Source organism: Dendrobates tinctorius, unplaced genomic scaffold (genome assembly GCF_039654945.1).
Source record: "Dendrobates tinctorius isolate UK_male_01 unplaced genomic scaffold, ASM3965494v1 ptg000107l, whole genome shotgun sequence".
NCBI lineage: Eukaryota > Metazoa > Chordata > Amphibia > Anura > Dendrobatidae > Dendrobates > Dendrobates tinctorius.
Genome location: NW_027361775.1, coordinates 13,680,066 through 13,706,120, shown reverse-complemented (window position 1 = coordinate 13,706,120; position 26,055 = coordinate 13,680,066). Strand labels below are relative to the sequence as shown.

At 39.2% G+C, this 26,055-nt stretch overlaps 1 protein-coding gene across 3 annotated transcripts in view; it reads right to left on the bottom strand.

Moving 5' to 3' along the window:
- The window catches only part of CSMD1 (CUB and Sushi multiple domains 1), a 2,734,739-nt gene that overhangs the window by 684,180 nt on the left and 2,024,504 nt on the right, over window positions 1–26,055 (bottom strand). For all 3 annotated transcript variants that reach the window (XM_073589180.1, XM_073589181.1, XM_073589182.1), the window contains exons 18-21: window positions 20,461–20,649; window positions 18,763–18,879; window positions 18,083–18,298; window positions 11,734–11,922 (exon numbers count right to left, since the gene is read on the bottom strand). In XM_073589180.1, the coding sequence (XP_073445281.1) occupies window positions 11,734–11,922; window positions 18,083–18,298; window positions 18,763–18,879; window positions 20,461–20,649 (711 nt within the window). The remainder of the gene's footprint in view (window positions 1–11,733; window positions 11,923–18,082; window positions 18,299–18,762; window positions 18,880–20,460; window positions 20,650–26,055) is intronic.

Sequence of the window (26,055 nt, the reverse complement as noted above, 5' to 3'; positions counted from 1 at the left end):
TCTTGTCATGAGCATCTAAGCCTCTTTTATTGCATCCCCTTATTTTACTTGCTTTAGTAGCAGCTGCCTGGCACTGGTTACTAAACTTGAGTTTTCTGTACACCCTAGTCTTTTTCAGTGACAGTTTTACCAAGGGTTTGACCATATAGTACATGGAGGTTCACCCATCTGTGAAAAACTGTGTCAAAAAATTGTGGAACAATTTTCGAAAAATGTTGCTCGATGTAAAAATGCAAATACATTTAATACCCCACCATATACAATACTTGTTCAAATAGGGTCTGGAGAAATCCATTAGCACAAAGGACAAGTTTTTCTTTGGTGAACTGTGAATCAATTCTCAAAATGTTCGAATTCACGTGAATTCACAAATTCAACTCAAACTCGATCCTGTGCTGATCGATCTGCTTATCTCTAAACAGAAGTGAACAAATGTTTTTTACAGATTAATACTGTATAAGCTTTTTATTTTTAGTTTTAGCTATCTTTAAATGATAAGTGTTTCTAGTAGAAGGACAAGCACTAGTGCTAATGAGAATACCTTTTCTTACGCAGAAGTTATTAGCAAAGACAGAGGGGCATAATCTGAGATCTGAGTTTAGGTCTACGCACATATTTTGGCTGATATCTCTTCTGTTGCAAGTGCTCAATTAATTAAACTGCTTAAAAAGGAAAATAACATAGGTCATCTAGCCTTTGTGCTAGTAGATTAATATCAAAGAAGGATTGCTCTTTAGCAAGTCTCTGCACTAATTAAAGTGTTACATAGGTTATATAGTATTTTGCAAGGAAGTATATATTGATTCTTTTTTCACTTTCCAATCACTTTACTCTTCTTAATTTACATATTTTCTAATCAAAATTTTAACTGTTCCCTATCAAGAAAAGCATGACTCATACTAAAGCAGACTGAAACCAAAAGCCTGACCACAAAAGGTTACCAGCCAGAATAAAGCATTAACCTGTTTATGCCCAAACAATTTTACTGTTTTGCGCTTTCATTTTTTTCTTTCCTTTCTTCCAAAAGGCATGGCTTTTCTTATTTCTCTATCAGCATGCCATATGAGGGATTGGTTCTTGCTGGAAGAATTGAAGTTTTGAATGGCACACTATTCGTTTTTCCTTCATACAATGTACTGAAAAATGAGGAAAAAAATTCAAGTGGGATAAAGTGGTGAAAAAATGCATTTCTGATATTATTTGTTTTTTGTTTATACGGTGTCAAATACCTAGCAAAATAACTTCTAATCATTATTTTAACATGTCGGTATGATTGCAAAAATACCAAGCATACATATTTTAAGTGATAAAAAAATTGCATCGTTTGGTTTCTGTGGTTATTTTCTGAGACATGTAATGTTTTTATTTTTCCATCTGTGGCTTACTATTTGCTTGGTGAAGTAAAGGTTTACTCATACCATATTCTAGTAGATTTCATGTTTTTATTGCTCTATACCTCTGTGTTTTTTAGGAAAGCCTTTTCTCCTCTAAAAAACATACTTCTGGCATTTCATTTTTTTTTCTTTTTAAAATGTCTACTTTATGGGTTCATTAACTTTTTGTTTTGGCAGAATTGACATTTAAACAAGCATTATGCCAGGCATATGTATTCTTTTACTTTTTACATTTCTTTATTTTTAAAGGAGAAAATGAAAGAGAATCAAATTTTTAAGTTTGGAACCTTTATCCTTCTGGAGCAGTGTAGTAAGTTTTAACCCCTTTCTGACATCGGGCGTAAAATACTCTGATGTCAGACTCCCTCCCTTTGATGTGGGCTTCAGCAGTGAACCCACATCTTTCCTGGGACATGTCAGCTGTTTTAAACAGCTGACATGTGCCCACAATAGCTGCGGGTGGAATCGCAATCCACCGGCAGCTATTAACCCATTAAATGATGCAGCATTTAACAAAAATTTCCATCAATCGTGCCGGAAATCCACCTGGTGTGTTGGCATGACAACAGGAGGTCTCCTGGAGTCCTCTATGGTTGTCAGTTCCGGTTTGCTGTGAGCACCACACAGTGGTCGGTGCTCATAGCAAGTGAGTAATTTGGCTATATAGAGGCGATCTGATCATCGCCTATATGTAGCAGATTCGATCGGTTTGTGGTAGCTTCTAGTCTCCCATTGAGACTATTGAAGCATTGAAGCATGCAAAATGTAAAAAAAAAGTTCTAAAAATATATAAAAAAAATAAATAAAAGTTTAAATCACCCCCTATCGCCCCATTCAAATTGGATTGGCAGCATAATAAGTTTTGTCAAAAACTTTGTGTAATTATTTAATTAAAATAATTTTTAATTAATGTGTGTGTCTTTTTTAACCCTTTACTATGATACGATTAATAATGGATAGGTGTTTTATTAACCCGGCTTAATATCACCTTTCAATAGCAAGGTGACATTCACCCATTATTAACCCATGAGCCACCGCTAAAGGCAATGGGAATAGAGAGGCTAAGTCCTAGAAAGGGCACATTTTATAGATGCGCCTTTTCTGGGGTGGCTGGGGGCAGATATTTTTAGCCAGGGGGGCAATAACCATGGTCCGTCTCTAGGCTATTAATATCTGCCATCACTCACTGGCTTTCCATCTCTGGTGGAGAAAATACCGCGGGAGCCTACGCAATATTTTTCAATGAATTTACCCGTTAATTTAACACCTATATGTCCCAAATTTTACACACATACACTAATCTAATTATTAGCAGTACTTTTAAAGATCATAATAGTCCAAAACAGAGATGTATAGATGCAAAAAAGGTAACTGCCAACAACAGGATCACTTAAAGACACGTTTGTGAAGTCTATAAATGCGTTGGACAGAGTGACGCTCTTGGCATTATATTATGGATATATGTATTCTATGTGTATGTATCTATTCTTTCATTTGTGTTTTAACCTGTCATTAGGATCCATATGTCCATTTTGCAAGCCGGTGAGAAAATCACACGGATGCTTGGATGCGAGAAAATTGCATCTTGGCATTACAATCGGATGACATATGGATCACTATCCATGAAACATTTGTGCGATTCTGGTCCGTGAAAAACGGACCATATTTTTATATGTTGTGTGTGACTCCAGCCTTATACAGATTCTGCTGAATAGAACTCCCATCATTGTCTCCTCGTCATGTTGATGCTAGCACGAGCAGGATACCATGATGAGAGCTGCCTTCAGCAGCCAGTGCTTGGGATCAGCGAAACTATGCTGGTGTTCCCAGGTGCCAATACTTGTCACACAGACATACATGTGGCACATGGATGTAACACACTGACACATGGACAGTAAACAGAAATCTGGATGGCACACTGATGTCACATAAGTACACATGGACATGGACCACAGATCACATCAGTACTGGTTTTTCCTGCACAGGAATCACCAGGACATGTGAAAGAGGCATGCAACTTCATAAATACTTGCTAATTATCCAGTCTGTTCAGTGCGTAGACTTAAGCCCCCGTCACACACAGCGATCTCGCTAGCGAGATCGCTGCTGAGTCACAAGTTTTGTGACGCAACAGCGATCTCACCAGTGAGATCGCTGTGTGTGACACTTATCAGCGACCGGCCTCCCTGCCAGGTATCGCTGATCGTGCTCGAATGGCCTGGACATTTTTTTGATCATTGGTCTCCCGCTGGCCAGCATGCATCGCTGTGTGTGGCAGGCGGGAGACCAGCAATCAGTGAGCTGGAGCCTGGTAACCAAGGTAAACATTGGGTTTCTAAGCGCCGCACGGCACTTAGAAACCTGATGTGTACGTTAGATTCCAGCGCGCTTTTGCAGGGAGCAGGTAACCAAGGTAATCATTGGTTTTCTAAGTGCCGCGCAGCGCTTAGAAACCCGATGTTTACCTTGGTTACCAGCCCCCTGCACCAGCGCGCTGGTATCTTAACATACACTGCGGGTAACTAAGTGACGTGCGTCACTGTCCTGATCGCTGGTGAAGCGGCCTGTTTGGCAGCTCACCAGCGATTATGTAGAGACACACCAGTGATCCCGACAAGTTCATATCGTTGTCGGGATCGCCGGTGAGTCGCTATGTGTGACGGGGCCCTTAGACTCTACATGCAGTATGATGCACAACACAATCTCTGACACACAATATGAAGGCCAGCATACAGTATTTCCATACAGTATTATAGCATCCATAAACACACCTCCATAGTATGATAGCAAACGTAAAAAAATACAAGTTCATGTACTTCCATTGCACTACTCTATTCTGTGCAGTGTTTGGACTGAGACTCGCACATCAGTAGTAATCAATTAATGAAATTGCACATGCTGCACTGAGACTCAGACACACAAGCACACTGGCTCTCTGTTGCATTATTGCATTCAAATGCAAATGTATGCGGATACAATTGAAATACAGGTACCAGGAGGTGACGCACAGGTTCACAGTGCAGTGGTGTTACATGGACTCTTAGTATAAATGAGAATTTATGGATATTGTCAGCAAAAATATCTTACAAAATTTTAATTGTACAATAAAGCATTATAATGTTAACTTCTGCAATCTGTAGATATTATTACTTTATTAACCCATTTTATCTAGAATATTGAAGTACCTCTCTCTGGTTTCTTTGAAATATGTCTGCGAACTATGCTGAGCTCCCCGAATTTTACATTGTACATAAAAATACAAAAAAAAATTTTTTTTTAAGAAAGTGGATATGTCTAACGACTACAAAATCCACAGGGATTAAATGTTCATCCCCTTCAATCTGCAAGATTTACGTTTTGCTACTGCATCTCTTCCTAAGGAAATAAAGGCAGCATGAAAAATAAACTACAAGCACCAATAGCTACATCTTCTTCTTGCCTATAGGTCTTATGCAAGATAATTGCTTTGGAAACCCACATCTCTGTGAAAAATAAGACTCTTTTGTAAAATATTCTCTCACAGCTTTTATCATAAAGTAACAACTTGCTTTTTTATTCAGTAAGTGATGATGACAAATAGTTTAGACTAGCAATAAAAGGAAAAAAAAGATGTCTGGTTATCATACAATCCTAATAATTAAGTTACACAGAAAGTGAAATATTTCACTTCACTGACTAGTTGATGACATTTTAAAGTATTTTCAAAGCATTTTTTATTTAGATAACCAATTCAGCACACAATGAGTGTTAATAAAAACTATGCGTCATAAACAGGGCAGAAGAATGATAAAGATCACATGCATCAAATTTATTGAGTTTAAACATTTTTCCTTGTAATAGTTTTGAACAATTAATTAAAACAATACTTTATGACCAACAAGATCCAAACAATCTGTCAAACTCCTCGGATAAATTTTGGACAATTTCCAACTATTTGGTTTATTTTTTACTCTGTCTAACTTTATGAAAGTGCTAGTAACTCAGCCTATTTTGTGATGCCAACAACTGCAATTTATATAGGCTACAAAACTTTTTACTCAATAGCCTGTTGATTCACACATGTACTGAACACAGCAAATAGATATATATCACAAAAAATAGAATGAATAATATATCAAATATCTATAATGAGTCCCATGGTAGGTGATATATATCTGCTGTATACTCCCTGACAAAGGATACATTCAGAAACGTGCGTCCAGGTGTGCGCCGCACCAGTGACCATGAACTGTACAGGTAATTTTTTGTCCATGCCCACACTATTCTATTTTACTCTGGAATTGTTTCACCCCAGCAGGCTTTTCATTTCTGGCTTGTATTAGCTTGTCTTATCGATATATTACAATCACAACTACTCCTTCACTGATCTTACACTATTACAATTATCCTTATTCACTTGTCTCCCCATACTTTGTACACGCTATATCCAGTCACATATTAGTTCTGCTACTTATGAATTTACACTTCTGTGGCACTTATTATGTTTTTACTTTTTCACTTGTATTGTATATAGCTTGGTCATTTGTACCTCTGACATATATAGTGTCTGCATCCAGATATGTGTATTACTATCCCAGTTATACTGTTAGTGTGATCTAATTTTAGTCATAATATCACTGTGAGGCATTTTCCTTGTGGGCCGTTTGAATTGTTTCAATAACTTGCTATTTATGCTTATATATTTTGTAATATATTTTTTCTTTTTATTTCCTTGTGGTTCGATTTTTAATATAATTTTACTTCTATTTTTAATCATGTTTCACATTTTAATTTGTTTGGGCACCTCTTTTGCATGTAGTGCTAATGCCTATTATCCTCACCAATAAAGGTATTTTATACTTAAATTTATTGTCCTACCCTCTGCTTTTTTGACCTTATGTTCGGGTACTCTCTTTTTGATTTCAGTAGCGCGTTGAAATATTGACACAGCCCCCCGAGGAAGCCCACGTGAAACGCGCGTCGGGGCTGCTCCTGGACATGCTCACTAGAAGTTATACATGGGTAAGATAAGAGTCCCTGTGTTAGCGGCCACCATTTCATGATATGTCTATTTGATTTGTTTCAACCCTCAGCACACTGGTGTGGAATGAGATAGAGAGTAGGTTGCCCGCTATTAACATTAATTCCTTTTGCACTATGCAATTTTTCTGGGATTTTTTATTGCAGATAACTAAATACAGGGTTTTGCTGTCTTTATCCCACCTGCTACATTAGTGTTGCGGTGTCCACCATACATGAGCTTTGATTAGTCATTGTCTTTTGTCTGTATTATATGGTATTTGAATCAACTATATCATATTAATAAAAATCTATTTTTTTATTCATTCGGATTTGATCTCTGTGGTTTTTTGTAGGATACTAGCGCATTGAAATATTGTGAAGGCAGCGAGACTTGCTAACCAGGTAGTACAAAAAAAATAAAAGGGCTGATGTTTCTTACATTTAGATTCCAAAAGTTTGGCAAAACTTTTTTTTCACAGAGTGCACATATATTTTATTGTGTTTTATGATAATGCAGATATGCACGAGAAATGCCACAATAAAAAGTGACTCAACCAACAGCTCTCCTTTAGTTATACACAGTTAATTAACAAAAAATTAATGTCTGCCACTCACACCCAATATATTATTGGCCCTCTGAGTATATACTGTGTAAACGATCACAGTCAAAAAGTGTCAGCTTTGCTTTTTGCTGCAGGCACTCCTGTATCGACACAGTGATTGGCAGCATAAATAAGTGTATGGGGAGTGAGTTACACTGTAGTAGATTATTTTATTCCTCCCAAGTTTGAGGATAAGAAAGTAGCAACATAATAGTATTTCTTCTTTTTTAACACAGGTCTGAATATTAATATTCAATATCTGCAAATTACAGAATATTGTGAAAAATAATTAAGTTCTTTCGACACTGCCCTCACTGCTGTCAAAAATTTAATAGGATACAAAAGGACTCATCATTTACAGTTTGCAAACAGACCAGCATAGCTGGCATGACATAGTTATGAACGAATCCATAGTAGCATGAACATAGCTTTAAAAAACGTAATACAACTTAAAACTCTGTCGCAAAACACATGAAATAGGATAAAATGATAAATTGGCTATGTATATTCAGTTTGTATTGTGACGAGCGAGCAGAAAAATAAGAAGTAGCAAGCAACTACCAAGTAGAGAAATAACTACTAGTAATGAGCCCCCTTAGTGACTGTTCTAATTTTGACCTTAATGACCAGGCAAATTTTTAAAATTTTGTCCAGTGTCAGCTCATGTGGTTATAACTCTGGAATGCTTCAAGGTATCCCAGTGATTTTGAAACAGTTTTTTTATGACACATTATACTTTCTGTTAATGGTTAGTGAATTGAGAAAGATGTGGTGTGCTCGGTGAAACAAAAACAGCAGGCATCTCCACTTCAGTAACAGCTCATGGGCTCTCACTCACCCATACTGTGGGGGGGGGGTAAACAAGTGGAGGTTCTGTGGCTGGAGACCGGTGTGAGAACACTTGCCATGGTGACAGAGGAAGAAGCAGCAGATGCGATTAATGGGACAGCCGGTGGTTGGTAAGGCCCGCTAGTTAGCATTTTAGTGCAGTGAGAGTCCCAGACTAACGCATGTTGATCACGCATGTGCCAGTTAATGCATGTAATAGTCAAATTATTGCAATTTTTGCTTCTACTGAGTTGCTTTTGAAAAGTAATCAGATAACGTGAGTTGGGTCATCCTTTGCAGTCTCAAAAAAAACCAGGCTAGGCAACCTTTGCCACCCTTACAAACTGCAGATTCGAGATTGGCCACAGCCAGAGTTGTGGCTGAGGATGCAGTGCTTGCCATGGTTGCATCACTTCGTGTTTGTGTGGCAAGCCACAACATAACCTCCTCATTTTCCTCCTATTACAGCTCCTCTGCTGACATACTCAGCTGCATGCCTCTGGGTTCAAGCCAAGTGGTATCCACAACCTTATCATCATCCTCTCTGCTCTCCCATTCCTCGCCCTGTCAGTTACAGTACCTGTCACTAAATTAACAATCAATATTGATTTTCTCAGATAGTGTGCCTGCGCCCAAACAATTTTTTAATAGGAAATGGGGCCTGGTTCTTGCACCCCAGTATTGGCCCTTACAATTTTAGTTATGAAATTTGGGCCTATTGCCTCCACCCCAATATTAGCCCAAACAATTTTGATTAGGAAATAGGGCCTGATGCCTGCACTCCAATATTAGCCCAAACAATTTTACTTAGGAAATTTGTCCTGGAGCATGCACCCCAATATTAGCTCAAATAATTTTGATTAAGAAATGGGGCCTGGTGCCTGCACCCCAATATTAGTCCTAACAATGTTTATTACGAAATGGGGCCTCCTGCCTGCACCCCAATATTAGCCCAAACTTTTTTTTATAGGAAATTGAACCTCCTGCCTGCACTCCAATGTTAGACCAAACAATTTTGAGCAGGAAATGTGGCCTGGTGCCTGCACCTCAAAAGTAACCCTAATGATTTTGATTAGGTAATAGGGCCTCCTGCCTATACCCCAATATTAGACCTTATATTTTTATTGGAAATGGGGCCTCCTGTCTGCACCCCAATATTAGCACTAACAATTTTGATTAAAAAATGAGGCCTGGGGCCTGCAACCCAATTTTAGCCCTTAACAATTTGGATTAGGAAATGAGGCCTGATGCCAGCACCCCAGTGTTAGCCCAAATGATTTTGATTAGTAAATGTTACCTCCTGAGTCCTGACTGGAACACAGTATGAGCCCAATCTATTGGGATTACGAAATGTGGACTCCTGGTTGCACAACACTATTAGCATAATCTAGTTAGATGCTGGAAGGTAGATTTCACACAGGACAGGATCCTATCTAACTATATGACAACTTGCAGGAGCAGCAAGAGCAGCCTCTTTGCACTGTTGCACTGTCAAAATGGCACCAGCAAAACAACATGTCCACTTTTTATATGGAGAGAAACATGTGACTTCGGCAGCCAATGACAGAAACCCTTGTGTCTCAACATTGTGGATGGTTTATGTGCCCTGATTGCTTGATGGAATCTACACACATTAAGTTAATAAAACAAAAATTTACACACTGCCACTCCTCTGACCTCCCACCCCCTCTCTTCATAAAACACGTGCCCCCTGCTCATTATACAGTACCACTATTCTACTCAAAGTGCTTACAAAAGCATTAATGGAAACATGATCATTTCCCAAACTGTGTCCAAATTTTGCCGACTTTGTGTAAAAATGCTCCGGAATCCGAACACGAATCTGAATGAGCTGCGTTTGTGCCAAATTTGAGATAGGCGAATATTTTCCTAACAAGTTTGCTCATCTCTACACTTAGCGCTCAACATGAGGACAAGCACTTTTGGCCAGAGATGCTACATTTTCCTGATGGAACACTTGGTGAACATTGTGGAGGCCGGAGCCGAGACCCACCCTGACACAGCACATGTGCTACCAATGCTGAGGATTGCTGGCCCTTTTTCTATCAGGGTTTCCTCCTCCTCCTACATCAGTTTCTTCAACTCCTCCTGCTTTTCCTCATCATCCATCGTCAATGTGCTATCTAAGAGCACATCATACACATCATCCAGAAGCTGAAAGCTCTTCAGCACTACCTCATCGAAGCGCCAGCAAGCTCTCCTGAAGAAAATTTGTCTAGGAGACAAACTGCCCATGGCGGCAGAGATGCTGAAAGGAATAACAGACCAGACAGATTTGGGGTTCTTGTGGCTAAAACTACAACCAGGCATTGTGTGTGATTGTGTGATAATGATGGTAACATGGTGGTGGCTGTGATATTGGGCAAGCTCACATATGTACCATGCTTGTTCCACATGCTTAACTTGGTAGTTTCTGAAAACCTACCCAGATTTGTCAAAGCTTCTGGTCAAGGTATGCCACATCAGCATCATTTCCGCAGGTCAGTTAAAGCTGCCACCACTCTGGCAGTGCTGAAGCAGTGTATGCAGGTGCCAGGTCACAGACTGGTGTGTGACTTCACCACATGCTTTAACCCCACACACTGCAAATGCTGGCAAGGCTTTGTAAGTAGCAGAGGCCAGTTATGGAATACCAGTTCCAACAATTCCATCTGTATTTTTGTCAGCCTCCACACATAACATCTGAAGAGTGTGAATGGGTGTCTGACATTTGTGCGGTGCTCCAAGATTTTCAGGAGACCACAAAGATGGTGAGCAATTATGATGCCATCATCAGTAGCACAATAATCCTGCTTTGCTTACTTAAACAGTCGCTGCTGACAGTTAAACATGAAGCTTTGCAGGCAGACCAGGTGGAGACAGAGGAAGACATGAGACAGTTAGATACAATCCAGCCTCATCTCATCTGCTCAGCACAGATTGGGTAACAATGAGGAGGTAGAGGCTGAAAAAGAGGAGGAGGAACAGGAGTTGTCTGATAGCACAAAAGAGGCTAGTATCTATACAAGCTTTGTCCCGTCTCTCCTACATGCATGGGCTGGGGAGGAGAATGAGGAGGAAGAGAAAGAGGAGATGGAGAGTACTCATCATGGTGGAGACAGCTTCTCTATTCATTTATTCCTCAGCATCATTAAAAAGCGGCGGTGAGTAGTTAACAGCCGACGTTAAAAGGTTTATCAGTGGTCGTTAAGGGGTTAAAGAGGTTTACCACCATACTTGTATTTACAGAAAGTGTCAGCATTCCACACAAGAGGGAATATGACAATAAACAATTTTAGGTTATATTGAGATGCTGTCTGTAGTACACAGTTGTGTGGTGTCCAAACCCCCACGAAACAGGATTCGTTTGTATGCTCCAGTAGGGCCATAGACTTTAATGTTGCCAACACAGTGAACGAGTGCTCTATTGTGCAACATTTTAAGGTGCGTGAGCCTACTGGTGGCCAACACTGAGACATAGTTGACTGCGTCTAGGTGTTTATCTCCAGTAAGCCTACATGCCTGAAAATGATGCACGACAGAGCACACATTCCCCCTGTCAGCACCATTATAGTTTATGGCCCCACTGGTGCATACACACAAATCCTGTTATGCAGGGGTCTTGGACACAAGCTCCAACTGGGCCAACAAATGAGTGGCTGAATGCAATGTGAAAGCACTTTAAGTTTTTTATACAGTATGTTGTACATTGTACTTCTGTCACATCAAACAGCTTTTTATAAAATCTTTCTAGGTCAGGATTCTTGGTGTAACCGTATATCAATATATTTTATAGATGAAAATTCTTTACTTATCAGCTATACTACAGCCATCATCGGTTTAGAAGAAATGTATAAATTATATTTATAAAAATTTGATGAATGAAATGAAAGCATGTGACCACCTACCCACACACCTTGGAAGAGGTGTACTCCACACTCTCCGGCCTCCTCCCAGGCAAGTAAGTCTATTAGCACCCTCCAAACGGTATCCAGGGAAACAGGAAAATGTTAGACTGTCTCCAACACCAAAGTGGAAGCCTATTCTTCTACTAAATGCAGGAACCCCTGGATCATCACAAGGCTCCAGGTCATATTCTACGTAAAGCAGAAAATCAGAAAAAAACAGCAGTGATTGGAAAAAGATCAATTAACGAAAGAAAATTAAGGACACTTTTGTATATTAAAAAAGGAAGCGCTCATAAGCAACATACAGTAAGTCTATAAATACCTTCTTTTTGTTCTGAGAAATTGGCCAGATAAAAAAATCAATATAACTGTTAAACAAGTAAAACAGAACACATTTTCAGCATTGAGCTTCTTTAATTTTATTTTCTATATAATTGGCACTGCTCATGTCACCTTCTGATAAACTTCAGTGGCATGAAATTTAAATAAGTAAGATCAAGAGACATAACTGACTACCAAGTTATCATATATTTCCAGATATTTTTTATTTATGCTTACAAAATGTATTTTTCTAACCTTTTGTGAGCTAAAACATTGTAGAATCCTGCTAATAGATATCAAATAGTTGAGTGATAAATAGAGATGAGTATATCGGGCAAAATTTGAAATTGCTTGTTTGTGCATTTCTGCTACTCACTTCCACTTGTCCGATCCTCGCAACATCTTCTGATTCCACAACGCTCACACTGGACTCCTTCTCTTCAAGTGAACGGCAGTTCATGGTGTAATGACGTCACAATGTCATTCATGACCTTTGACATGCATATGCAGAGTGCTCTTAGGGATTCCAGCATAAGCGGCAGGAGATCATAAGGTGCGGCGAAGACCAGACTGATGGCAGTCCATAGCACTCTATGGAGAACAATGGCAGCTGAACAATCTCTTACAGATTGCTCACTGAGCACTGTTAAAGCACTATGCCTGTGAAAACAGGCTATTATTTGTCAGCTGATCTGAAAACAAGTTGCTATTTGGCAGTCTCTTTGTGCTGCTGGTCAGTTCATGTAAAGGAAACTAAACTGGAATCATCTTTCCTCGTGACAGCTGCAGCCCTGGTGACATCCGTTATATACAACCATTAAATTTCCATAGACAAGAATTGAAAGTAGTATGGGTTTTATTAAAACTCTAAATTATTATTATTATTTATTTATTTATATAGCGCCATTAATTCCATGGTGCTGTACATGAGAAGGGGGGATTAAACATGAAATTGTCATAGGATTCTTACTTTGACACTAGTCAGCTCATGAAATTTCTTATCAGTCTGATAGCAAGTGCTATCACTGTGAAGTGGAAATGTCTAGGCATAACAATAACTAGTCTGTGGCTATGCAAACTTATATACATAAGACTTCAATGATCTATGCTTTCTGACACCTTAAGGGGGTTTTACACATAGCGATATCGCTAGCAATATCGCTAAAACGTCACTGATTTTGTGACGTTATAGCGATATTGCTAGCGATATCGCTATGTGTGATACTTACCTCCTACCGGCTCCCCCGCTATCCGTCGCTGATTGCGCGAGATCGGGAGGCTCCATTTCTCGTCGTCTGCTTCCTGTTGGGCTTCCTGCTGTGTGAGACGAGCGACGCTGGACGCAGGCGGGAGGACGCCAGGATCGCTGGGTGTGAAAGGTGAGTATCGTGCGCTGTGTCGCTGCTGCATCGCTGTGAGATCTTTCTGTGTGAAAGCTCACTAGCGATCATTTAGCAATGCACCAGCGATCCTGACCGGGCCATATCGCTGGTCGGATCGCTGGTGCATCGCTAAATGTAAAAGGGCCTTTATAGATAACTGCCAACAATTGTCATTCTTTATAATACTCTTAGCATAAACTAATCAATGCTCACCAGGTACACCCCAAAAGACCTTCTGATTTGGAGATGTAGTGATCTAGTCATCTAGCGAATACAGTTTGGTCCTTGTTAAAGACACTTACTGCATGCTGGAGATTCAAATTTGGTTAATTACTCAAATTTGACAGGAATATTTGATAAATGTTGAATTAAATGTTTCTAATTATGCTTTGTGGTGTTTCCAGGATGTAAAATAAAAACAATTAATACTCACCTCACCACTCACCTGTCCTGTTCACCCTACAGCTTGCCATCTAATCCTTCACTCCTTTTTGCCTTCCCAGATGATGTGCATCCTATTTAACCTGATTATCTCTACACTGGGGCTTCTGACAATGATTAGAGCTCTGACGCCCTTGTGTACCATGCTATCGCGCAGCCCATGTGCACAGCCCAAGGTCTAGTCAGCACCCTGAGGGCACATGTTGTATACTGAGATGGCACAGCACAATACACTGCGTGCAGAATTATTAGGCAAATTGTATTTGAGAGGATTCTTTTTATTATTGAACAACAACTATGTTCTCAATCAACCCAAAAGACTCATAAATATCAAAGCTTAATATTTTTGGAAGTTGGAGTGGGTTTTTTTAGATTTGGCTATCTTAGGAGGATATCTGTTTTTATCAGGTAACTATTACAGTGCAGAATTATTAGGCAACTTAATAAAAACCAAATATATACCCATCTCACTTGTTTATTTTCACCAGGTAAACCAATATAACAACACAAAATTTAGAAATAAACATTTCTGACATTCAAAAACAAAAAAAAATCAGTGACCAATATAGCCACCTTTATTTACAATGACACTCAAAAGTCTTCCATCCATAGATTCTGCCAGTTGCTTGATCTGTTTACATTGCGTGCAGCAGCCACCACAGCCTCCCAGACACTGTTCCGAGAGGTGTACTGTTTTCCCTCCCTGTAGATCTCATATTTTATGAAGGACCACATGTTCTCTATAGGGTTCAGATCAGGTGAACAAGGGGGCCATGTCATTATTTTTTCTTCTTTTAGACCTTTACTGGCCAGCCACGCTGTGGAGTATTTGGATGCATGTGATGGAGCATTGTCCTGCATGAAAATCATGTTTTTCTTGAATGATACCGACATCTTCCTGTACCACTGCTTGAAGAAGGTGTCTTCCAGAAACTGCCAGTAGGTCTGGGAGTTGAGCTTCACTCCATCTTCAACCCAAAAAGGTCCAACAAGTTCATCTTTGATGATACCAGCCCATACCAGTACCCCACCTCCACCTTGCTGGCATCTGAGTCAGAGTGGAGCTCTCTGCTCTTTACTGATCCAGCCTCGGGCCCATCCATCTGGCCCATCAAGAGTCACGCTCATTTTATCAGTCCATAAAACCTTAGAAAAATCAGTCTTAAGATATTTCTTGGCCAAGTCTTGACGTTTTATCTTATGTTTCTTGTTCAAAGGTGGTCATTTTTCAGCCTTCCTTACCTTGGCCATGTACCTGAGTATGGCACACCTTGTGCTTTTTGATACTTCAGTAACGTTGCAGCTCTGAAATATGGCAAAACTGGTGGCAAATGACATCTTGGCAGCTTCACACTTGATTTTCCTCAATTCATTGGCAGTTTTTTGCGCCTTTTTTTGCCAACACGCTTCTTGCGACCCTGTTGGATATTTGCCATGAAACAATTGATTGTTCAGTGATCACACTTCAAAAGTTTAGCAAGTTAAAGACTGCTGCATCCCTCTGCAAGACATGTCACAATTTTTGACTTTTCAGAGTCCGTCAAATCTTTCTTCTGACCCATTTTGCCAATTGGAAAGGAAGTTGCCTAATTATTGAGCACACCTTATATAGGGTGTTGATGTCATTAGGCCACACCCCTTCTCATTACAGAGATGCAAATCACCTGATTTACATAATTGGCAGTTGGCTTTCAAGCCTATATGGCTTGCAGTAGGACAACATGTATAAAAAGGATGATGTGATCAAAATCCTCATTTGCCTAATAATTCTGCACACAGTGTATGACATCAGAAGTCTGCTCATCACCGGAAGCCACAGTACATTTTGAAGCAGGCTAAATAGGATGTGCGTGATGGGGGAATGTGAAAATGAGAGGCACCATAGACTGGTGAGGTTAGCATTATTTTTTTACTTTTTGTCAGCCTTCTACAGTTCAGTAAAATGGTAGACAGCTGGCCACCAGTTTCGTGAACTAGTGAATTGCGAATTACAAAAAAAATTGAGAATTCAATTTTACTCAAACATATTTTTCCTGCTTTCAACATAAAAATGTCAAGAACTAATGTAACTGCTCACGTCTTGCCAAATGTACAAATGTATCCTATCCTATATATCCAAACCTTTGACAGGTGTCATTATCATAAGATCACCACTGTACTGTACTTAGATGCAATGTGTCAGATGGATTTTCTGATTAAATCTGAGAACAGAATAATGTAAGCCTCAGGACCCGTACCCAGATAATTGTCACTTATTTACCTGTGTTTTCTTTTTTGCAATTCAGGACTAGGTCTCATGTGCAGTTCGTTCAGGCTAATCTGTGTAACCCCCTACATTACTGAATATTTAGGTGTAAAACCATCTAGATATGTAGTTGCTCATTTTTTGGTGAATATGATAATTTCAATTATAGTCATTTATGGCTCTCATGTGCTTTGCCCTATTGGAGCTAGACCTACAGTTGTGGCCAAAAGTATTGACACCCCTGCAATTCTGTCAGATAATACTCAGTTTCTTCCTGAAAATTATTGCAAACACAAATTCTTTGGTATTATTACCTTCATTTAATTTGTCTTAAATGAAAAAACACAAAAAGAATTGTCCTAAAGCCAAATTTGATATAATTCCACACCAAACATAAAAAAGAGGGTGGACAAAAGTATTGGCACTGTTTGAAAAATCATGTGATGCTTCTCTAATTTGTGTAATTAACAGCACCTGTAACTTACCTGTGGCACCTAACAGGTGTTGGCAATAACTAAATCACACTTGCAGCCAGTTGACATGGATTAAAGTTGACTCCACCTCTGTCCTGTGTCCTTGTGTGTACCACATTGAGCATGGAGAAAAGAAAGAAGGCCAAAGAACTGTCTGAAGACTTGAGAAACCAAAGTGTGAGGAAGCATGAGCAATCTCAAGGCTACAAGTCCATCTCCAAAGACCTGAATGTTCCTGTGTCTACCATGCACAGTGTCATCAAGAAGTTTAAAGCCCATGGCACTGTGGCTAACCTCCCTAGATGTGGACGGAAAAGAAAAATTGACAAGAGATTTCAACGCAAGATTGTGCGGATGTTGGATAAAGAACCTCGACTAACATCCAAACAAGTTCAAGCTGCCCTGCAGTCCGAGGGTACAACAGTGTCAACCCGTACTATCCGTCGGCATCTGAATGAAAAGGGACTGTATGGTAGGAGACCCAGGAAGACCCCACTTCTTACCCCGAGACATAAAAAAGCCAGGCTGGAGTTTGCCAAAACTTACCTGAAAAAGCCTAAAACGTTTTGGAAGAATGTTCTCTGGTCAGATGAGACAAAAGTAGAGCTTTTTGGGCAAAGGCTTCAACATAGAGTTTACAGGAGAAAAAAAGAGGCATTCAAAGAAAAGAACATGGTCCCTACAGTCAAACATGGCGGAGGTTCCTTGTTGTTTTGGGGTTGCTTTGCTGCCTCTGGCACTCGACTGCTTGACCGTGTGCATGGCATTATGAAGTCAGAAGACTACCAACAAATTTTGCAGCATAATGTAAGGCCCAGTGTGAGAAAGCTGGGTCTCCCTCAGAGGTCATGGGTCTTCCAGCAGGACAATGACCCAAAACACATTTCAAAAAGCACTAGAAAATGGTTTGAGAAAGCACTGGAGACTTCTAAAGTGGCCAGCAATGAGTCCAGACCTGAATCCCATAGAACACCTGTGGAGAGATCTAAAAATGGCAGTTTGGAGAAGGCACTCTTCTAATATCAGGGACCTGGAGCAGTTTGCCAAAGAAGAATGGTCTAAAATTCCAGCAGAGCATTGTAAGAAACTCATTGATGGTTACCGGAAGCGGTTGGTCGCAGTTATTTTGGCTAAAGGTTGTGCAACCAAGCATTAGGCTGAGGGTGCCAATACTTTTGTCTGGCCCATTTTTGGAGTTTTGTGTGAAATGATCAATGTTTTGCTTTTTGCTTCATTCTCTTTTGTGTTTTTTCATCTAAGACAAATTAAATTAAGATAATAATACCAAAGAATTTGTGTTTGCAATCATTTTCAGTAAGAAACTGAGTATTATCTGACAGAATTGCAGGGGTGTCAATACTTTTGGCCACAACTGTACTTATGCTTTTTAGATTGTCTACTATAGCAAACCTTCTCTATCTTCAACCATCTAGCAAATGTCTTGCGTCAATACATTTTTAATTTGGCCTTACCGATAATTTTCTTACCTAAAAATGTAATGTTAAATCCTTCATATGAGATAGAAAAATCTGATATAAAACGAAGCTGAGCTGTGAAATTTCCAAAAAGTCCAGCTTTTATAGTGGGTGGTAGAACTGAACCCGTCAGTCTGGCCACAGGATGAGTAAAACTGCCATCCTCAGTTATCAACAGATAGTCATGAGAACTTTCGAGGTGAAAGGTATGAAATACCAGTTGGACACCTGAAAAAAAACAAGACAAAAGTATTGAAATGCATCAGTCTGCAATGAAGATGTATATGCTAAGCATCATTTGGAAATCAACTTTAGATTCTGTCTTTCAGCATATTGCAGAATTTCAATTTACTCATGTCTTTCAATTCAAGCATCACAATAGGCTTTAAAGTGAACCCTCCTGCTAAACTCATATTTGCCATGTGAGAATGCTGCTGGGTGGTGCAGTTGCTGGGGCAATATGAGCAAGAATAATCAATATGCCATAATGCAATCACAGAGGGGGATGGCCTGCTTCACTGTTCTAGAAATGGTGATGTATTTTGTACATGTTCCATCTGATATGTGATCAAACCTTATTTTTTCTGCACCACATAGTGGGAGTCCCTAATTCTAAAACAGAAAGTTTTTTGGGAGATAAATATTTATCTTCTGTGTATATTAAATGACAATACATAAAATGGATGACATACCTTTTCCATGAGATACTTCAATTGTCCAGGTGCAATTTAAAGAATTAGGGTAGAAGTCAGGAAAACCTGGAGAAAGCATTGTCCCACTCCTTCCATGAATATATCCACCGCATAATGCTTTAAAAAATAGTAATAATAATAATTTAAAAAAATGTTGCTCCTATAACGTAAATAAAACTAGACATGTGGTCTCTTAATAAATTGTAATCGTGATGTTAGTCAACGAGACCTACGCCAATCATTAAATTAATTAAAGTAAAACAAGTTAATAATTAACAAAAATCAATTAAAAAACATGCTAATGATGCAATTGGACTTCAGCACAGCATGACTTGTCTGACTTGTCTGACTCTTAAGCTTTTCTTTTGCCCTGGGGGCAGGAAAGCCCAGCTACTCCTCTGCCAGGAGGCGGCTATTTTGGGTCATCTGCGTAAAGCAAATTATTTTAGAAGTTCACCAACTACTATAATTGCTACACATTGTGTTGCTAGTCAACATGAATACATTATATGTTATTTACTTTAATTAGATGACTTTTACATAATACATCCCTTCTTCTTTGAGGCTAAGCTCAACCTCTAATTAATTACAATTTAAAACCATTTATTAACGTTATCGCTTTGCTACAATCGGATTCTACCAAATCTGACTGCATGCAACAAAAATAAGAGCCTCTCTTTTCCAATAATCTTTATTGGTATTTTACAATTTTTGAAGGGTATGGGTAAAATAAAGAAACCTATTTACATTTATAAACATAAATATACGCTTTTTTAACTTGACACATGTGGTTTTTAATATGATAGAATAATGTAACTTTCCCAGAAGAGGTGGACCGAGGAAGCAAAGGCTAAACTGCCTTCCTGAATTATTCATACGGAAATGTTATTCTTTATTTATGAAGCATGCTCATGAACATTCACAGTATAAAAGAAATTACCAAGTGGTCCCTTGGACAAACAGATTTTTGTTCGCATAGAGTCTTTTCCATTTCCTTGCTAATACATTCCGTAAAGTGATTCCATTGTACAACAGGGAGTTAAATTCTTTCAATCGTACAGATAACATGGGAATGTAGACAGATAATACTTAGGAGATTGAGAATATGATTTTTAGATGACTGAATCACCTGACTTTGATGATCTTGCAAAACTGAAATTTACTTTAGTTTTCCAATTTAGTAACGAAAATCTTATTTTTATTGAGTGAAAAATAACAAACCTCTATGAATAAAACACATTTTCTATTTTAGTTATATTGGGGTTGTTTACTTAAAAATAGAATCTATGCACTTATGAATAGGTTACAAGCGCGGTCATGTCAAAGAAGACAGCCTGCAAGAATTAATACTGAAAGCCAACAAATGTCAGCATTAGAAGCCCAGTGAGGAAAGCTTGCAGATGTTAGTGGTCAGCATATATCAGTGTCAGAGACCTGTAAAACTGTTGACAGCCTGTAGGCCTTCATAGGTCCTAGTTGATGACAGAAGTCTAAACCTGCCAGTGTCAGAGGATTTGGAACAGTGCCGACAAGGCCGAAAACCTGCATGTGTCTCGATCACTTGATATCAAGATTTGGATGCCAAATTATTTATATTCATGCAACAGTTAACCAAGTATGAAAGGATTAAAATAATGTACCTTATTTTCTTTTCTTTTAGATTACATGGTCATTACATAACACAATAACACAACTTACCATCACAGCTAGGTAATGCATGGTTCCATTGGTGATTCTTTTCACAAACTAATGGTTCATCGTCACTCAAAATATATCCAGCATCACACGTAAAAGTCACAGAAGAGCCAATACCAAAGTGCTTTCCATGACGGTGACCATTTACCGGTATGCCTGGGTCAAGGCATGAATCCACTTCTAAAGTAACACCTAAGATATATACAGATTCATAAATTAAGAGGGGAATAATAATAAAACTCACAATGCCCTCATAACATATAAATAAATATAAATAATAAATATAGTATTAGTAAATATATAAACTGTCGAGCAAAAGGGTAACAATGTTTTGAATGTTTGACTTTGCGCTTCATAATTCACCATCTACTTCTGCAAAACAGTAACAATGCAGAGGCATGACAAGAATCTGCATAACTAATCATATGCAAAATAGTTGCAAGTCTAATTTATGTATGGGACTGTCTGTAAAACGATGGTAGTTTCACATGTGAAGAAGTAGTGGATGGTGAAGTATGGAGCCTGGAAGTCTAAGGTTCAAAATATTGTTACCCTTCTGATCATCAGTGTATGTATATATATATATATATATATATAGTGGCATGGTGACTGGTCATGTGATTGATGGGTGGTATGTATCACAGAGGTGGGTGGCCATGTGATGGAAGTCTGGGCCTGATTTGCTCAGCAGATCTACTGCTGACAGTTTTTGCTATACATTGGGAGGCTTCCAGGTGACTTGGAGAGATGGGTGGGTCCAGTCACCTATATACCCACCCAAGGAGGGGTTTCTGAATATCCAAGATGAAACCTGTATGTGGTTATGTGTTTGAGGACCTGCGGTGATGTCACGCTCACCTGACTAGCCATGTGATAGGTACCTGGGAATGGTTAGAGCTATGTAATGGAGGTGTGTTTGGCTCGTGTGGCAGTACTGGCTAGTCTGAGCCAGAGGAAGGAGGCCTGTGAGATATCTCCGGAGTGGGCGGTCTGACAGCCGTGAGTGATACTGACCAGGGTCAGTGAGAAGTGGATATGGGATACCTCTGAGGATAAAAGGCATCCGGGAACCTTTGTGGCTGACACCAACAGGTAACAGACAGGATTCCTTAGTATGCTGACCGGGGTCAGTGAGGGACTGTGGAGACGCTGTAAAGCTGATTGTTTAATAGACATTGTACTGGCAGTGCATGTTACTAAGTTCTTAAGGAGCGATTTATGGTGTACTTAATAAACCGAATGGACTTTTTTTTAACCCTAAGTGTTCTGGTGTCTACCTCAAATGACCAGCCAAGTTAGTACTCCCCATCCGGGAACCTTTGTGGTCGACACCAACAGGCAATGGACAGGAATCCGTGGTATGCTGACCGGGGTCAGTGAGGGACTGTGGAGATGCTGTAAAGCTGATTGTTTCATGGGCATTGTACTGGCGGCTGCATGTTACTAAGTTGCCGAGGAGCGATTTATGGTGTACTTAATAAACCAAATGCACTTTTTTAACCCTAGGAGTTCAAGTATCTACATCAAACGACCAGCCAAATGAGAACCCCCATCCACAAATAGTGTGGGAAGTTACTATATATATATATATATGTATATATATACAGTGCCTACAAGTAGTATTCAACCCCCTGCAGATTTAGCAGGTTTACACATTCGGAATTAACTTGGCATTGTGACATTTGGACTGTAGATCAGCCTGGAAGTGTGAAATGCACTGCAGCAAAAAAGAATGTTATTTCTTTGTTTAATTTTTTTTTAAATTGTGAAAAGTTTATTCAGAGGGTCATTTATTATTCAACCCCTCAAACCACCAGAATTCTGTTTGGTTCCCCTAAAGTATTAAGAAGTATTTCAGGCACAAAGAACAATGAGCTTCACATGTTTGGATTAATTATCTCTTTTTCCAGCCTTTTCTGACTATCTAAGACCCTCCCCAAACTTGTGAACAGCACTCATACATGGTCAACATGGGAAAGACAAAGGAGCATTCCAAGGCCATCAGAGACAAGATTGTGGAGGGTCACAAGGCTGGCAAGGGGTACAAAACCCTTTCCAAGGAGTTGGGCCTACCTGTCTCCACTGTTGGGAGCATCATCCGGAAGTGGAAGGCTTATGAAACTACTGTTAGCCTTCCACGGCCTGGACAGCCTTTGAAAGTTTCCTCCCGTGCCGAGGCCAGGCTTGTCCGAAGAGTCAAGGCTAACCCAAGGACAACAAGGAAGGAGCTCCGGGAAGATCTCATGGCAGTGGGGACATTGGTTTCAGTCAATACCATAAGTAACGTACTCCACCGCAATGGTCTCCGTTCCAGACGAGCCCGTAAGGTACCTTTACTTTCAAAGCGTCATGTCAAGGCTCGTCTACAGTTTGCTCATGATCACTTGGAGGACTCTGAGACAGACTGGTTCAAGGTTCTCTGGTCTGATGAGACCAAGATCGAGATCTTTGGTGCCAACCACACACGTGACGTTTGGAGACTGGATGGCACTGCATACGACCCCAAGAATACCATCCCTACAGTCAAGCATGGTGGTGGCAGCATCATGCTGTGGGGCTGTTTCTCAGCAAGGGGCCTGGCCATCTGGTCCGCATCCATGGGAAGATGGATAGCACGGCCTACCTGGAGATTTTGGCCAAGAACCTCCGCTCCTCCATCAAGGATCTTAAGATGGGTCGTCATTTCATCTTCCAACAAGACAACGACCCAAAGCACACAGCCAAGAAAACCAAGGCCTGGTTCAAGAGGCAAAAAATCAAGGTGTTGGAGTGGCCTAGTCAGTCTCCTGACCTTAACCCAATTGAAAACTTGTGGAAGGAGCTCAAGATTAAAGTCCACATGAGACACCCAAAGAACCTAGATAACTTGGAGAAGATCTGCATGGAGGAGTGGGCCAAGATAACTCCAGAGACCTGTGCCGGCCTAATCAGGTCTTATAAAAGACGATTATTAGCTGTAATTGCAAACAAGGGTTATTCCACAAAATATTAAACCTAGGGGTTGAATAATAATTGACCCACACTTGTATGTTTAAAATTTATTAAAATTTAACTGAGCAACATAACTTTTTGGTTTGTAAGATTTATGCATCTGTTAATAAATCCTGCTCTTGTGTGAAGTTTGAAGGCTCTAACTTATTTGCATCTTATCAAACATGCTAAATCTGCAGGGGGTTGAATACTACTTGTAGGCACTGTATATATGAACAGTATATATATATATATATATACACATCACAACATTGTACTGATTTTGTTTTCTAAGAAAGACAAATTAATGAAAATAGGTTTTTATTTTAATTAATCCTAGATGTTCTGCAAATGTTGTCAAGCACAAGAGGCTCTTTTACATGGACTCTTAGGTAACTCTATATATCCTATTGCTTCTTCTTTGTAATGCCTTACATAGATATTAGGTGCACCTGTTTGCATAAAATAGATAAAACTCTTTGTGAAGCAACACCATGTGCAATATGTGGGAGTGAGATGTCTTCTTATAGCCAATTTCCATTTTTTATTTATTTTTTTACTACCCCAATTACTTTCTTCTGTCAACAAGTCAATTCTGGATTTGTTAAGAGGTTTACACTTACCATTGAATAGGCAAAATATACTTTCTGGATTTTTTTTAGCATACTAAGATGTTGCAAGCTAAACAGTTGTATAAATCAGAACAAACCAAATAACACATGATATAAACAAAAGCCTAATCAATCATGAGAAGATATTAACATATCATTCCATTAAAAATCTAGCTTGCAATCCATGAGCTGTAAATGCATAATAATAATAAAAATAATAATAATTTTATTTCTATAGCGCTGACATATTTCGCAGCACTTTAGATTTCAGAGGGGACTTGGACAGACGATAGACATTACAGCATAGCAATAATCACATAGATCATAACAGATACCATATATACTATAATTAAATAGGTGTTCCTTGAGTTAATGATACCTTCATTCATTATTCAAACATATATTGTGCTGTCACATTTTATAATAGACTAGTATTAAAAATATTCTGTTTATGAAATATGCTTTACTGAAAGGCCTGCATACTAGGTGATATACAACCAAACAAAAATACAGAAAGAAATTTAACTTATTAAAAGCAAAGTTCTAAAAAGGTTTTTTTTTCAAATGCAAAAAAAGTTATGCATTTTTTGCATGAATTAATAGTACAGATGTGTGTAAGAAAGTTTGCACTACATCTTTTTTGGGGAAAGATGCCATTGTCTCCATTTATCTTCCTGAACTTATAGGTGCTAGAATGGTATAGGTTCACCTGTGTTTCCATCAGTATATGATAAGAAGACTGGAGGCTCCTGTCTTCTTATCATCTACTGCCACAGCGCAGGTGAACCTATACCATTGTAGCACCTTCGATTCCTTTCTCGTAGGTCTAACATAGTAACATAGTAACAAAGCTAGCAAGGCCGAAAAAAGACATTTGTCCATCCAGTTCAGCCTTTATTCCATCAAAATAAATCCCCAGATCTACGTCCTTCTAAAAACCTAATAACTGTAAGATACAATATTGTTATGCTCCAGGAAGAAATCCAGGCCTCTCTTGAACCCCTCGACTGAGTTCTCCATCATCACCTTCTCAGGCAAGGAATTCCAGATTCTCACTGCCCTAACAGTTAAGAATCCTCTTCTATGTTGGTGGAAACACCTTCTCTCCTCCAGATGCAGAGAATGCCCCCTTGTGAGCGTCAACTTTTTGGGTATAAACAGATCCTTGGAGAGATATTTGTATTGTCCCCTTATATACTTATACATGGTTATTAGATCGCCCCTCAGTCATCTTTTTTCAAGACTAAATAATCCTAATTTTGCTAATCTCTCTGGGTATTGTAGTTCCCCCATCCCCTTTATTAATTTTGCCCTCCTTTGTACGCGCTCTACACTGGGTGCAGAATTATTAGGCAAATGAGTATTTTGATCACATCATCCTTTTTATACATGTTCTCCTACTTCAAGCTGTATAGGCTTGAAAGCCAACTGCCAATTATGTAAATCAGGTGATTTGCATCTCTGTCATGAGGAGGGGTGTGGTCTAATGACATCAACACCCTATATAAGGTGTGCTTAATTATTAGGCAACTTCCTTCCTTTGGAAAAATGGTTCCGAAGAAAGATTTGACGGACTCTGAAAAGTCAAAAATTGTGACATGTCTTGCAGAGGGATGCAGCAGTCTTGAAATTGCCAAACTTTTTAAGCGTGATCACCGAACAATCAAGCGTTTCATGAAAAATATCCAACATGGTCGCAAGAAGCGTGTTGATATAAAAAGGCGCAAAATAACTGCCCATGAATTGAGGAAAATCAAGCGTGAACCTGCCAAGATGCCATTTGCCACCAGTTTTGCCATATTTCAGAGCTGCAACGTTACTGGAGTATCAAAAAGCTCAAGGTGTGCCATACTCAGGGACATGGCCAAGCTAAAAAAAGGCTGAAAAACGACCACCTTTCAACAAGAAACATAAGATAAAATGTCAAGACTGAGCCAAGAAATATCTTAAGACTGATTTTTCTAAGGTTTTATGGACTGATGAAATGAGAGCGACTCTTGATTAGTAAAGGGCAAAG